A 14,776-nucleotide genomic window follows, 5' to 3' on the forward strand; every position below is an offset into this window, starting at 1 on the left:
AGGGGGCATGGGGGGGCAGTGGTTACAAACCTGGGCTCTAGAGCTCGGGCTCTGCCCCTTACAGCACCGGCCAGTTACCCCACCTCTCTGAGCCTCAGTTTTCACATCTGTAAAATGGGGGCCCCGGCAGCACCTCCCCCATCGGTGACCCACCGAGAGTAAGCTCAGGGGGCCAGGGCCACCCCTCCTCCCCCTCCCTGGCCCCTGCCCCAGGCCACACCCAGCCCCTCCTTCCAGACTTGGGCCCTTTTCCTCCCGAGCCTCCTGTCCCAGGGCACGTCCCCAAGCCTCGTTCATTCGCTCAAATGTTCCACTGAGCATCTCCATGTCAGGAGCAGGGTGGGGAGACCAAGTCAGGGCCCTCGGGGCAGAGGAGCACGGGGAGAGGCCTGGCTCAGGGGACCCCCACCCAGGCGGGAAGTAGGACTGGTCTGACGAGTGGCGTGTGGCCAGCGGGGCCGGCATCTGGGAAGGAATCCAGGGTGGCCCTGAGGAAGGGCCGGGTCCTGGGCCCTGCGTTTCCCAAGGTGTGGTCTGGGAAAATCATTCCTCCCTCCGCCGCCCCGCGCCCCGGGCCACGCTCTCCTCGCCCACTGACCAGCCCACCTCCCGGGACCTCAGCGAGGAATAAATTACTGAGTGGCTGGTAGTAGTGTTGCCATCGGTATTGTTGTTCCTGTTCCCGCTGTTATGAAGTAGAAGTGGGGCTACCACGCTTCCAGGCACGGGCAGGACCCGAACCCCAGAAATGGGGGCGGACGGGCAGAGTGGCCAAGACCGGCTGGGGTTGAGAGCTGACCACACATATGCTCGGCGTAAGCCTTCCCTGCCCGGCAACACGCACGTCCTTACCCCAACACTGGGAGGCTGGTTCTGTGTCCCCTGGGCCCCCTCCTTGTTACAGGAGACAGAAACTGGCCAGAAGTTAGGTGGCCGTGAGTGGGCAGTCTGAGCCACACCTCACCCCTCAGCCTGAGGCCAGGCTGGACACCCGGAGGCCAATGTCCTACCCCCCACGTCCACGCTCTCATTTGTCACTGGCCAGGGCTTCCCAAGTCTGCCCCCTTGCCTCCTTGCCAGGCCTCTCGAGGCAAGAGCTGACCTCTAAGCCACCGTCCTCGGCCCCTCTTTCCCTCTGCCCTGCGGGGCTGGGCGCCAGTAACAGGCAGGGCCCCTGCTGGGGCTCGGTCTGGGTGTATGATCAGAGGGGATGAGCGCACGTACAAGGCCACCTGGGCCTCCCTGCCTTTCTCCTCCACCTGGGAAGGTATCTGCAGTCAGCCGCGAGCGGCAGGCATCCCGCCGAGATGGCTCGAGTCCGCAGCAGCTCAGAGGCCACAGCATCGTTTGCTAACACGAGCGCTTTACCCTGAGTGGTAACGAAGCATGAACCACCCCTTGAAGACACATCCACGCCGCGTGGCTTTTAGACTTTTGGACCGTGGTCCAGGGAAATGCAGTTCACATCATGACACACACACTCACAGCTGTTTGGATCTGAAACAAAAGCTTCCCAAAGGATATATGCCTTTAAGATGAATAGGCACTAATATTTTCTATCCTGTTCTATTCTATTCCACTCTATTTGATTAAAAGAATAATGTCGATCACAACCCATTAAATTGATTTCTCCACCTGCCCACGGAGCACAACCGCAGTTTGATGTTGCCGGCTTTTGCCACGGGCTGCCCTGATTCCTTGGTTCAAACGCTGAGTGACAGAGCATGCTGGGCCCTGGCTGGGATCTCAGACTCGAAACCCTGGCCTTGCCCTCGAGCCGATCGCTGTGCATCGTGGTCAGCGGAAGCATGTTCCAAGTGAGCACAGGGCACAGGTCATCCACGGGTCCTGCGAGGCTCCTAGGAGCGTGTTTCCTCTGATTCAGAGGCTCAGGGTGAACTGCAGCTGTGGCTTCAGATTCCTGGAAACCAGCTGGACTTCAGGGGACGCCAGATGGCAGGATGTCACCAACGAGAAGGCCTTCAGCCACAGAGCAAGGATCAGCCAGATAAGAAGAGGGAAGCGAGGAAAGGATTGATCCCCCTCCTCCACGCTGCCCACAGAACAGGGGTCCCCACTTAGGCAAAAAGTGGGGGAAAGGTAGGGAAACTAACTGTTAATTTTAGGGCTAAAACATTCATCAGTCTGGCTCCTGGGGCCTTCTCCCTAGGGTTCCGGCTGCAAAGTGATTGATGTAGAAACGCTTCCGCGGCCTCTTGGGCAGGTGCCACGAGTGGGAAGACAGACGGGGTGCGTTTTCTTGGTGCGGATTCTCAGAAGCCAGCAGCCTGCTGCCCGGCGTCTTCCAAGTGCCGCTTCGTGAGGCTCTGCCAGGGGCGCGCTGGGCCCACACGGTCCTGCAGATGGTGCCGGGCGGTTTCAAAGGAAGGAGCGGCTGCACTGGGGCGGCAGGAGACAGGGGGTGCAGCAGAGCGGCTGACTCTCCCGTGTGTGTCAGACGGGCTCCCGGGGCCTGTCTCATGCTCTGCAGGTCTGGTCTCTGCCGGGGGCCCCTTCCTCAGACGGGCCCTGTCCGACCTGCTTCTTGTTTGCCACGCGGCCCAGAGTGTGGAGTCTTCCCGAGTGTCGGGGCCCGGCTGTGTGGTCACCCCGGTGCCTTCAAGGACAGTCACAGCCCTCCCCGCCACAGCCCGGGAGGGAGCGGCTCGTGCCCTCTTTTGGCAGATGAGAAGAGTAAGGTTTGGAGAGGTGGGGTGACCTCTGCTGAATGGGGATGCCTCAAGGTGGGGGCCCACTGAGACCAGAAGAGGAGAGACTGACGGTACACAAAGACTGAGGGCAGCCGAGGGGTACCCCACGGCTGAGCGGGTGGACATTGCTCCCCTACACCCATGAGCCCCCGTGGCCCTTATCATAGCTGAGCCAGATCTGCTCCAAAAAATGCCCTGGGCTGGCACTCAGGAGACTCAAGCTCTAGCCAGACTCCAGCCAACAGGCAGGATGAGCATCTAAGTCTTGGCTTCTCTCTGCTGCAAAATGACAGGTTTGCTGCTCCAGACCCCGTATGGTGTGCCTGGACTCATGCGGGACTCTGGCCCTCAGAAAGTTCACAGCCCCAGGAGAGATGGACGGATGCACAAGCCAGCAGTCTCAGTGTAGAGCAGCTCCCAACCTGGCATGTTCTTTTGATCCTTGTGCTTCCGTTTCCTCATCTGTAAAACGGGAATTATAACAGCTCCAACCCGCAAGGATAAATGTGCTGGTTGATACGGGGCATTCCGTAAGGGTAACAATTGTTGTTACATTTGTTGGGAGCTCAGAGGAGGATGAGCCACCTGCTGGGGTGGTTGGGAGGGTGTTCCTAGAGGGCCTCCTGGAGGAGGAGATGCTCAGCTGAACTGCAGACTGAGCAGGGTCTTGGTAGGTGGTCAGAGGAGCTGAGGCGCAAGAGATAGAGGCGGGGTGGGTCCAAACGCTACGAGATGGGGAGGGCGTGTCTCTGCCGCCTGAGAAGTGTCCCCACGAAGCAGCATCTGAGATTTTCCCTCAACTCTGGTGAAGCTGCTGCAGAAACCAATTACAGGCAGAATCGTGTTGGCTGTGCGGCTGCGGCGTCCGCCAGCTTCCCAGGCCTCCCGAGCAGGCGATCCCGTGAGGAGGGGCGGCGGGCCGTGGCAGAGGCGGGTTCTTGTCTCTAAAGCGTAGAGAACTTGGACAGGCGAGCAAACGCAGCCCTTCAAGGGCGGCCCCTGGGGAGACTCTGCCTGCTTTCCCGGGAGACAGTCACCCCTCAAATCCTTTCTGGACACCTCTGGATAGCACGCCCACCCCAGCCCCGCTGCCTGGGCTGGCGGCAAGAGCACGCTTTCTGGACTGAGGCCGAGCTGGGTTCACATCCCGGCTCTGCGTCTCCTGGGCTGTGTGACCTCGCACAAGTCCCGGACCTTTCTGAGCCTTAGCTTCCTTCCGTCTCTGTAAAAAGGCCCCACCAGCAACGCCTCGGTGACCCCTGCAGGATCACGGCAGAGATGCAATGAAGAAAAAGGTGCACGCGCGGTGCGGGTGGGGGGGACGGAGCACAGTAGGTCTACCTTCCCTCCCCTTCAGAACCAGGTGCCAAGCCCAGAAGGAAGTGGGCCCACTCCTTGTTTCTGACTGCAAATGGTACCCCTGGGCCTGGCTCCCCGCCACGCTTCCCAGGCTTGGCAGTCGGTGCCTGCCGGCTCCTGGCAAACACCGCTCAGAGCTGCCATCTATCAGATGCCGAGGCCCTGGGCCGAGCTCCACGTGCATCACCCCGTCTACGTTCAAGGTTTGAGAAATCCAAATTGCTCCGGACAGAGGCAGATTTCTCTGACCTAAGGGTCAAGGACCAGAGGGGTGTTGTCACCAGTCGCCGTGGTCGTTGTCAGCGTGTGCTGGCCTCCGAGGACTCCCCAGAGCAGTTCGGAGCCCGACCACAGCCTGGGGCGCTGACGTCACGGCAGGTCCTCCTGCCACCACAGCCTGTGGGACACAGGGAGGAGGCAGCACCCCCGGCGGACTCCCAAGTCCCGGCACCCCCAGCACATCCCGAGGCATGCTGGCTGGGGCTGGGGAGCTTTTCATCTGTCCGGAGCCTGATCCCCCTGCTGGGCTGGGCTCTGCTCACGTGGCGGCTTCTTTGATGAGAGAAGGATTTTCCTCCCACTGGGGAGCCCAGGTAGGGCAGGAGTGGGCACGGTGGGAGGGGAGGGTTTCTCTCGCAGTGGGGCCAATTAGAGGCCTATCTGAGCCGCCGACCCCGCAAGGCAGTAAAATGCCTGGCAGCAGATGCAGGTTCGGGCCACTTGGCTCATGGCGCTGGGGGAAGCTGGCTTTGCCATGGATCCGCGTGGGGGCGCAGAGCAGAATCAATCCGATCACAGGTCCCCCCTGTAGAAGATGCTGAACTGGACCCGATTTCTCTGGCCCCGGCCGGTGATTATGCAAAGATGAGGGCTTGGCAATCAGGCCCAGTTTGCCGCACAGCGGAGGCGGATCTTGGTGGGGACGAGGCTGTGCCTCGGGGCAGGACAGCAGGGGACCCAGTCTGCTGATGCTGGGCTGGACCCTCTTTCCAACCATAAAACACACATGGGGCCCTGGGCATGGTCACCCTGTTCCCTAGGCCCTGAAAGGTGGCCACGTGACATACAAGGGCCACCCCACTGGCTGGACGAGGAAGGGGATACCCCAAGAGGGAATGTGACCTTTCCAGTCCCACAGGGCCGGGAGATGAGCTGGAAATGGCTGCTTCGTCCCATGCGTCACCTTCCAAATGAGGAAATTTGGCCTCTGATTTTACGAATCTTCTTCCCCTTTAAAAACACTGCTTGAGGGCTTCCCTGGTGGCGCAGTGGTTGAGAGTCCGCCTGCCGATGCAGGGGACGCGGGTTCGTACCCCGGTCCGGGAGGATCCCACGTGCCGCGGAGCGGCTGGGCCCGTGAGCCATGGCCGCTGAGCCTGCGTGTCCGGAGCCTGTGCTCCGCAACGGGAGAGGCCACAACAGTGAGAGGCCCACATACCGCAAAAAAAACCAAAAAAAAACACTGCTTGACTGTAAGATCCTGCAGGGTGGAGCCAGATTCCTCAGGGCTCCCGTGGACCCCTGCTGTCCCTTCCCCCTTCCCCTGCTCCTTCCCTACCGGTGAGCACCCTGTGGAGGATTCTGACTGTTCCCACCAGGAAGAGCACTACATTAACCCATTTAACAGATGAGAAAAGTGAGGATACGAAAGGGGAAGTTACACTGCCAGAAGATGCCGACAGTCACCTGTCCGGCAAGTATTTAGGCAGCACAGATGGTGTGCGAGAACCGCGCAGACCCCTGAGCTGCAGTGGCCACCAGGTGACAAGTCGCTGCCCCGCGGAGCGCAAGCCTGGCTGGGACACAGACGGGTGACACCTGGGCAGCGACTGCTTAGCCGCACCTGTGACAGGTACAAAAAGGGAGCATGAGGGGTAGACCCGGGAGGCCTTGTGCCAAAGGACCTGGCGACCCAGCTGGGCCCCTTGCCCAGGGTCACAGGTCAGCAGGGGCCGTCCTTTCCTTCCTGCCTTCCCCCTTCTTTTCTGGGGCAGGGGTGGGGTTGGGTGTACGTCTTAGGTTCAGGAGCGGCCTTGCCGATCAGCGTGACCCTCTGTGGCCTGGGTCACTGGGGTCGTTGGTGAGTGTAGAGCGGGGCTGGGGCTCAGCCAGGGCCAGTGGCCACATCAGCGGATAGGCCACCTTGAGGCATGTGTCCATCTGTCCCCGACCTCATTCCCACGTGGCGACTCCCATGCCCTCAGCAAGGGTTCAGGGCCCACGGACCTCACGCGCCCCCTCCACCCCTCAGCCCCACGTTTCTGGGTCACTCCCTCCGTGGGGAAATTCTGAGGGCAGCAGGAGCCCACTCTGCCCCCCAGGTAAAAGCCCGATTCCTATTGCACCTGCAGAAGCCACTCGACCCAGGCCCTGCCTGCCTCTCCACCTGGCCCTGGCCCCGCGAGCGCCACACACCAGCGGAACGGAGCCACCGCAGTCCCAGAACAAGCCCTGCCACCTCCCTGCTGACCCCGCACGTTTTCCCTTTGCCTGGAACACTGCTCTTGCCTCACCTCCCAGAGCTCCAAACTCCCAGTGCAGAAGCCTCTCTGGTAACTCCAGGTGGCGTGAGGGGCTCCACAGCCCTCACACAAGTCAGCGGATGCGCCCAGCTCCCCGCCGGCCGGCAGCTTGCTGTGGAATCTTCTGGCCTGTGGTCGGCACCCTGTGGTTGAGTCCATTGACAAGTGACACCGTGTGACAGTCAGTCCCACGGACTTGTGTGAGGCTGGGCTGCGTGTTTGCTGGGTGGCTCTTGCCCTCTCTGAGGCTGCCCGGCTGGCCTCCAGGGGCTGGAGAAGGGCTGGCGCAGTGCCAGGCAGGGCCGTATATAAACTGTAAAGTGTCCCGAAGGGGGCAGGGATGCCGAGCCACACCCTCGCCCAGGCGCGGCCAGCTCTCTGGGAAGCAGGCTCCGGTTGACATGTGCGGCCCCAGGCGTCCTGTCCACCGGTGTTGGCACTTGAGGCCCGGCAGCTTGGACGTGGAGCCTAATGAGGATGGATGGTATCGGGGTCCAGCAAGGCGGCGGCCAGCTCCCTCCCAAGCAATTGGGTTTCCGAGCGATTCCGTGCGGCAGGGAGGTAAGCCTGACAGATGCCCAGAGGTATCTGGGACGAGATTGCTTTTGATGGAATCCCAAATGGATATGAACGTCTCTTGGCCTCGCAAGCACTTCTCAGCTGAGAATGGCCTTTCTTCCAGGCCAGCTGATCCAGATGTCCTAGAGGGAGGGCTGAGCAGGCCGGCGCAGCTCATCGACTCCCCTCTAATCGGCCCCGAAGCCTGGGCCCGAGGAATTACCCGCCTCCCGGCCCCGATCCTGACTGACTTCCCAGGAGACTGGCTTCAAGTCCACTGGAGTGGAAGATGCATGGCCCAGGCCGGCGTCTTGGTGTTTCATTTAGCCTGTCCTAACCCTTAACTCTGATTTCTGGGCTCTGACTGGTGCATTGGAGCCGTTCTGCCCGCCGAGGGGTTCCCAGACACAAAGGCCATAACTCAGATGTTCCGAGTTAGGAAAACAAAAGCGCTTTTAGGCCCAGAATGTGAATCCAGCACACTTAAACCCTCTCCTCTGGAGCTCGAAGAGAGGTTTAGAGGTGTGTCTGTCTCGGGGTCCTCAGAGGATTCTCAGCGGCTCTCCCACCAGCTCCTAACAGCAGGCTCCGCCCCCCGAGAGAATCTGCTTGCCCCCGCCCACCCGCCTCGCTCAGGCCTCCCGGTCCCGCCTCCTGTTTGCATGGTTAACGATGTCACCCTCACCCTTGCATCCACCATGCAGCCCCCAGGCGTTTTTGCTTTGTGGCTACGTTTCCCGCCCCCGCGAAGGCAGAGCTGAGCAATTGCGACAGAGACCGTGGGAGACCAGTGGGCCGACCCTGCTCTAGAAGGGGCTTCCCGGCTGGCAGATCTGAAGACCCCTAGGTCTTCAAGCCAGGGCCTCTGCCCCACCACCTCCACCCCTTCCTCCTGGCACAGGGGAGGTCTCAGGGCCACCTACGGCTGTCTCACCCCTGCCTTTCCATTGCTCCCACTTCCCTCCCAGGCAGGAACCAGAAGGTGCGAGGAAATCACGACGGCTCCTTGCCAGGAGGCCACCAGGGTCTCTGCTCAGGCCAAGGGTGGAAGGCTGGGTGAGAAGCCTCTCAGAGCACCCCAGGTTCATGTGCATAGCCTCCTGGGTCACCCCAGGGTCTGCCCTGACCATCTGCAGGGCCCAAAGGAAGCGGGGCCTGGCCGAGCTGGCCACACAGCCCCGGAGACTCACCGTCCAGCCACCACCGTCGGTGCGCATGTCACAGTAGACCTGGAAGCCAGCGGGGTCGTGTGTGGGGAAGACAGAGTAAACGCCGTCCTCCTGCTGTCCACTCAGGAGGACGTCCAGACAGTCGCGTGGCCGAGAGCCTGAGACAGGGAAGGCCGTCAGGGCACTGGGCCTGGCACCCGTGTCCCCTCGCCACGGCCCCCCGCGCCGTCCCCGGGTCTCTCTGACTTGTCTGTCCATCCAGCAATGTCAAGTGGGCTCTAGAGCACTGGGCTTGGGGTCAGACCGTGGTCCTGCCTCTCCCTGGGTGAATCTGGTGAGTGAGCACCCTCTCTGAGCCTCACTTTCTTCATCTGGAAAATGGGTACAATGAGCTCCGCCTCATCAGGCTGGGAGAGGGGTCAATAGGAGGGTGTAGGTAGGGCGCTCAGTGCTGCCCAGCAGCAGGAAGTCCTCAGCAAACAGCAGCAGTGTTTCCTTGTTAGTGGGGCAGGTGGGGACGAACCTGAGTACCCAGGTCACCCAAGGAAGGCAGCCCCACCCCACTCACCGTTGGCGCAGCCCCGGGGCCGCGATCCCCTGGCAGGCGCCCTCTGAAGGTCAGCCTTGACGTGGAGCCGGCCCAGCCCTCGGTCCCTCTGCAAGGCGTCCAGGACGTCACTGACGGAGTTCACTAGGTGAGCCATGTGGCCTTGGCTCTCGGAGAGAAGCTGCGGAGCACAGGGGTGGGTGGAGCTCCGGGTGGGTGGAGCTCCGGGGTGGGTGGAGCTCCGGGTGGGTAGAGCTCCGGATGGGTGGGGCTCTGGGAGGGTGGAGCACCGGGGTGGGCGGAGTGCCAGGGTGGCAGGGCTCTGGTGGGCACACAGCCGTCCCAAAGGTGGAGGTGGGCTCCTTGTGGGATGGCAGCCCCTGCCCTACTCTGGCCCCCATCCGAGTCTGTCTCAGCCCCACTGCTCAGAGGGCAGGGGCTCGGGTGGGAGGAGACAGAGTGGCTTCAGCAGACACCTGTGCCCCCGCTGCCCCCACGCCCTGTTTTTCATCCATTTCTGTGCCTTCAGCCCAAGTGAGCTGACTAAAGGGGACCCTGTTGCTCAAAACCCCAACTCACCCACTGGCCAGTTACACAGCTGCGGGTGAGTGATTAACCAAGCCTCAAAACGGGGCTAACCTGGCCTCCCGGGCCCAAGTGCTATGGGGACCGGTGACAACGTGGGGAGTACCTAGCACAGCGTGGGGCCCACAGCAGGCACTCAGTACTCAGTACCTGGGTGCCCACCTCACTGCAAGGCACCTTCCAGGTTACAAAACACCTTCACCCAACGTCTCTTCTGACCCCCCAGCGAGGCTGTGAAGGAGGGGTGATGGGTCTGCACTGGACAGGTGGGGCCCTGGGGACTGCACTCCCACCCATGCCCCATGGCTCTGACTTTCCAGGGCCCTCTGGTGTCCATCCCTTCACCTGCCCCCCACAGCGTTGCCAGGAGGGAGGGCTTGAGGCGTCATACGCTTGTAACAAATGGGGAAACTGAGGCCCAGAAGGAGAGGTCCCCCGGGGCTGCCTGGCGGGAAAGGAGCGCTATGGGACCCGGAGGAGGGGAGACAGGGTCACGGGCAGGCTGCAGCCAGCGAGCGTTGAAGCATGCTGGGTTTTACACACTGAATCCGTCACTTGTCAGATAATAATAGCTCGTTGGAAGAAGGAAAGCAGAAATTTACAGCGCCGGCAGTTTACAAAATATGATTCTCGGCTCGTCTGAAAGCAGAGACCCTGCAAAGCTTTTAGTTGCCCTGTCAGTTTCTCCTCGACTGAGCAGATGATTCAGTGGGGCTGAGGCCTCGGGGAGAGGCTCTGAGAGGGACGGCGGGAGCATCGGGGCAGGGTGGTGGGCTTCTCCCTGGGCTCTATTGCAGGGTCCAGTAGACAGGCCCTGTTGGGGGAGCCCTGCAGAGGGATGCGGGCCGCCCCAGGGAGCAGGGGGCAGGGGGCTACCCTGCAGGGTGTGGGCAGCAAAGATCACAGGGTGCATTGGTTAAGTCGAATCAGTACTGCCCATCCTTCTGTGACAATGCAGGCATGCTCGAGAAACTCAGGCACGGCTGGCTCTTGCTAACGGGCCAGGAAGACCTCAGTTTAAACCAGCAAATGATTAAAGTTGAAAATGTACATATAAACATGCCCGGAATTAATGGGAAAGTCAGTCCCTGCTCGCTGAGCCGCACAGATGCATTAAAGAGGGATTGGCAGGTTTTAGAGGCAGTGAAATCGGAGTTGCTGCTTCCAGCGCTTCTCAGTGGTTTGAGTTTAAACAAAGCACTTCGCCACGCCAAGCCTCAGTCTGTCACTCCGTAGAATGGGGTAATGATCCCCACCTCCTAGGGCTATTGTGCTGCACAGCGCTTATTAACACCCGGTGTGGACCCAAAAAAAGATTTTCAGTGGCGGTCCCCCATGGGCTGAAACTTCAGTTTACAGACAATTTCCACCATCATAATAAAAGAGCTGCTGATATGCAAACAGCCCCTCTCACGTGCCATACGCCAGCCGAGCCCTGTACAGCCACGAGCTCCAGCAACCTATCAGGTATGGACTGTGCTATCCCTGTGTTACAGGTGAGGAGGCCCAGCCCAGGGAGGGCACCTGACATGCCCAAGGTCCCACAGCTGGTACTTGGTGGAGCCTTCACTGTGCTGACTCCAATCGTGAGGACAGAACCTCTCAGCTCTTCCGCTCCCGGGCCAGCGGGCCTCCGACATCCGTGCGCATGTGTCACCCGGGTGGGTGCTTGTTGAACTGTTGGGGCCCTGGCGGGGTTTGGGGGTGAGGTCTAGGGACATATCTTTTAACAAGATATGTTAAAAGAGACTCCGGCCATTGCTTTGAAAAACCTGGCTCTGCGCTGATCAGCTAAGGGTCTGGGCAGCTTGTAGAAGGGGAACTAGGAGCTATGGTGACCTAACTGCAAGACACATGGTCTCTGAAATCACCTGGAGTCTGTGGGAAACGAGTCAAATTAAACATTCTTGTGAGAAGTAAATATATCAGGGAAGCCAAGGCACTGCTGGGTCCCAGAACTGTTAGTCTCACAGGAGCAGCTCTAGGCCTTCGCATGGGTGGGTGGGTGGGAGACCCTGGGCCCCTGCCCCCAATCCTCCACCCCTGCCCTAAGGGTGAGCGTTTGAGGGCGGGTCTGGCTGACCAGGGGCCGAGCCATGTGGAGAGTGGGGTGGGGCACCCAGAGCCCCCCAAACGTCTGGAGGTCTCCCCGAGCTCTGCAGACGAGGGCGAGGATGTTGCAGATGGAGCGGGGGGCAGCAGGAGGGCAGCTGAACACCCCACCCAAGGATGGGGAAGCCGCCTTCCCATCAGTCGCCCAGACAGGATGAGGAAGACTGTAATTTCTCTAGCTGCAGCCTTCAGAGGGAGGGAAAAGGTCCACTGCTCTTGAGCTGTTGGGTGACCAAATGCCTGGTCACCTCGGGTGTCTGGAAGGGGCTGGGACCAATGGCAGTGGTGGGGCTCACCTCCCAGTCCCGAAGGACCTAAGTCACGGGGGGCATGGGGTACAGGGCTGGAGGCTGGGCGGCGCTCCAGAGGCCAGATGCCAGGCCTGACTCTGGACAAATCACTGCCCCACTCTGGGCCTCAGTTTTCTCTTCTGGAAAATGGCAGAGGGCCAATGAGATGATACTGGATCTCCAATCCTATGAAGGGGGAAGTTCTTGCTGGTGCACAAGGCGTGGTCAGTGCTGGAAACCTTCACCCAGATCTACCTGGTGCTTGCTGGGACCTGGCTCGGCTCTGGGAGGGGGCGAGCGCGGGGGTGGGGTGGAGGTGGTGAGGACAGTCTGCGGGTCTGGTTGAGCTCCTCAACTGGTCCCTCCTTCCCTGGAAAGCTGTGGGCATCAAATGGCAGCGAACGGGGGGATCTGGGGAGGGGGTGCAGCTCTCTCTGGCCACGTGGCACAACTGGGGGGAGGGCTTGCCACTGACGAGCCACATGACCTTGAACCTCCATTAGCCTGACGGAGGCCACGTCCTGCCTTGCCGGTGTCTCACCTGCTCTGGAGCGCCTGGGAAGCCCCTGCAGCCCTGGATTTGACTCGACTGTTGGACGCCGTGGATGCTACACAAATACCCAGGTCACCAGGAAGGCATTCAGGTAAAGGTTTGAATCCTGGCCACACCAGCGGTGTGGCCTCGGATGACACTCTCACCTGCCTGGGCCTCATTTGCTAGTCCGTGGATGGGAATGGCCACAGCCCCTGGCCCCGGGGCACTTGGGGATTGAGTGATGCCGCGGGCCTCAGGCACCCAGCGGGCCGGCGTGCCCCTGACTCCCGCCACCCCTGCCCAGACCCCGAGGCACAGAGCCCACCCTTACCTGGATGAAGCGGCCCTGCTCGCTCTGCAGGGCGCTGAGTCCCTGGCCCAGCACGCTGTGCCCCTTCCGCAGCCCCACGCACTCCGCCTGCAGCTCCGAGGCCCGGGCCAGCAGCCGGGGGAGCTGGTCAGCCAAGGTGTCCAGCAGTTCCCGCTCCTGTTGCCCCGCCAGCCACGGCTCAGGCTGGCGCTGGCTCAGCGCCTGCAGCACAGAGGCCTGGGCGCCCTCCAGGCGGGCGAAGCCGTCGGCGAGGTCAGGGCAGCGTGGGTCGATGAGGATGTTGAGGCGCGAGGCGTCGGCCCTGTCCACGGTGACCAGGGCGCTGTTGGCACCGGCTGGCCCGGTGCTGACGAGGGGCGGGGGCGCCGTGCCCGGCACATGGGCGTGGTTCAGGAAGAGCACGGCGCCGGTGACGGCCACGGCCAGCAGCACGGCCAGGGACAGCAGCACGGTGCACAGCGCGTAAGTGCAGCTCGGCCGCTGTGGGCCAGCCCGAGGCACATGGACACAGAGACAGAGGGACAGACGGGAGAGAGAGGGGGCAGCATCAGGGGCAGACCGGGGCCTCCAGCTCTGCCCGGTGAGGAGGGCCCAGGCAGCCCTAGGATGGGGCCTCTGGCCTTTGTGAGGCCTGGACGAGGCTCAGAGGGTCCCCTTCTTGGGGACGGGGGAAGGGAGTCACACAGAGATGAGAAACAGAGTCCCAGAGGGGAGACAGAGACAGGAACACACCAAAGATAGCAAGATGGAGAGAGCGAAAGTTGTAGGGAGACAAAGATGGAGAGGATGACAAGAGAAACAGAGGCAGAGCCGGGGAGACTGATGGAGAGAGAGGCACCCTTCCCTCGCTGCCCCTGTCCTGGCCCACGTGGCCCGCCTGGGGTAGGCACATCTCCCCACGTGGAGCCCTCCTGGGTCTGGTAAGGGCGGGAGGTAGAGACTCCCACTCTGCAGCCAGACGGGCTGGACTCAGGTCCCCAAGCTGTCATTTCCTGCGGGGTGACCTTGGGTGAGGGACTTCACCCCCCCGAGCCTTGTTGTCCTCATCTGTAAAATGGGGGCAATAATGACATGCCCACCCCATATGCAGGTACCTGCTGTGCAGACTCAGGAAGAGAGCTGTAACAGTGACAGCAGCGATGCTACAAATCACTGCGCTGTCTCAGCAGAATGAGTGCCTTGGGGTCACGGGCGCCCGTCACTGAAGGTCCCTTTCAACCCAGAGCACCCACATCCTGAGTCCTGAGGCCGTTGCAGGCGCACGAGGCTGCCACAAGTCCCCAGGCAGAGGGTGGCCACCTGAGCATCTCCCCTCCCCCTTTCCTCTCCTTCCTCCTCCTCCCCCCACCTCTTCACAAAGCACCCCCTCCACCCCCCAGACCCAGTAGGGACTAAGTACAAAGGAAGCTGGAACCCAGTGCAGCTTGTAATTAAAGGAGGCACCATGATGTATAGCAAATCCAGACTCGCTGGACCGAATCACGCATGGCCCAAAAGGAGCTTGCAAAGCGATCACTGAGCATTGGACACACGGAGAGACTGAGGCCCAGAGAGGGCCAGGGGCTTGCCCACAGTCACACAGCAGATTAGAAGCAGAGCTCAGACTGGACCCTCAGCCTCCTGCCTCCTCCCCAGGGCCAGGCATCTCCTACCACTGAATTTCCCCCACATTTTCAACTTTCTGAATCCAAGACACATCTTTAAACGGATTAAAGCACTTGGAGCCGTGCCTGTCATGCTGTGTTTAGGCAATAAATATTAGCGGCTTCTTCTATCTCATGATCAATGTGCACAGAGCATCTGGAGGTGTTGGGTTTTTTATTTTCCACCCAAAGTGCTATTTCTGTGTCACTGATGCTAGGACGTACCTTCCCTGTTTTATTTTTTTTCCCTTCGCATTTTAACGTCTCCGACGTTTGGGGGGAATCTTACAATTGTAATTGACAACTTTCCTTTCCCTCTCGGTGATATATAAAATAGCCTCTTACATCCCGCGTCTTACTATGATAAAATATGGTAGAGCAAACAGCTTCTTTTCCATAAATTCAAATTCTACA

The 14,776-nt window shown here is 60.6% G+C and overlaps 1 protein-coding gene across 1 annotated transcript in view; it reads right to left on the bottom strand.

Annotated features, from left to right (window-relative positions):
- The window catches only part of FIBCD1 (fibrinogen C domain containing 1), a 34,839-nt gene that overhangs the window by 11,198 nt on the left and 8,865 nt on the right, over window positions 1–14,776 (bottom strand). Inside the window, exons 3-5 of the mRNA XM_033858862.2 lie at window positions 12,720–13,199; window positions 8,888–9,047; window positions 8,341–8,477 (exon numbers count right to left, since the gene is read on the bottom strand). Of these exons, the coding sequence (XP_033714753.1) occupies window positions 8,341–8,477; window positions 8,888–9,047; window positions 12,720–13,199 (777 nt within the window). The remainder of the gene's footprint in view (window positions 1–8,340; window positions 8,478–8,887; window positions 9,048–12,719; window positions 13,200–14,776) is intronic.

The sequence above is a fragment of the Tursiops truncatus genome, chromosome 6, assembly GCF_011762595.2.
Source record: "Tursiops truncatus isolate mTurTru1 chromosome 6, mTurTru1.mat.Y, whole genome shotgun sequence".
NCBI classification, from domain to species: domain Eukaryota; kingdom Metazoa; phylum Chordata; class Mammalia; order Artiodactyla; family Delphinidae; genus Tursiops; species Tursiops truncatus.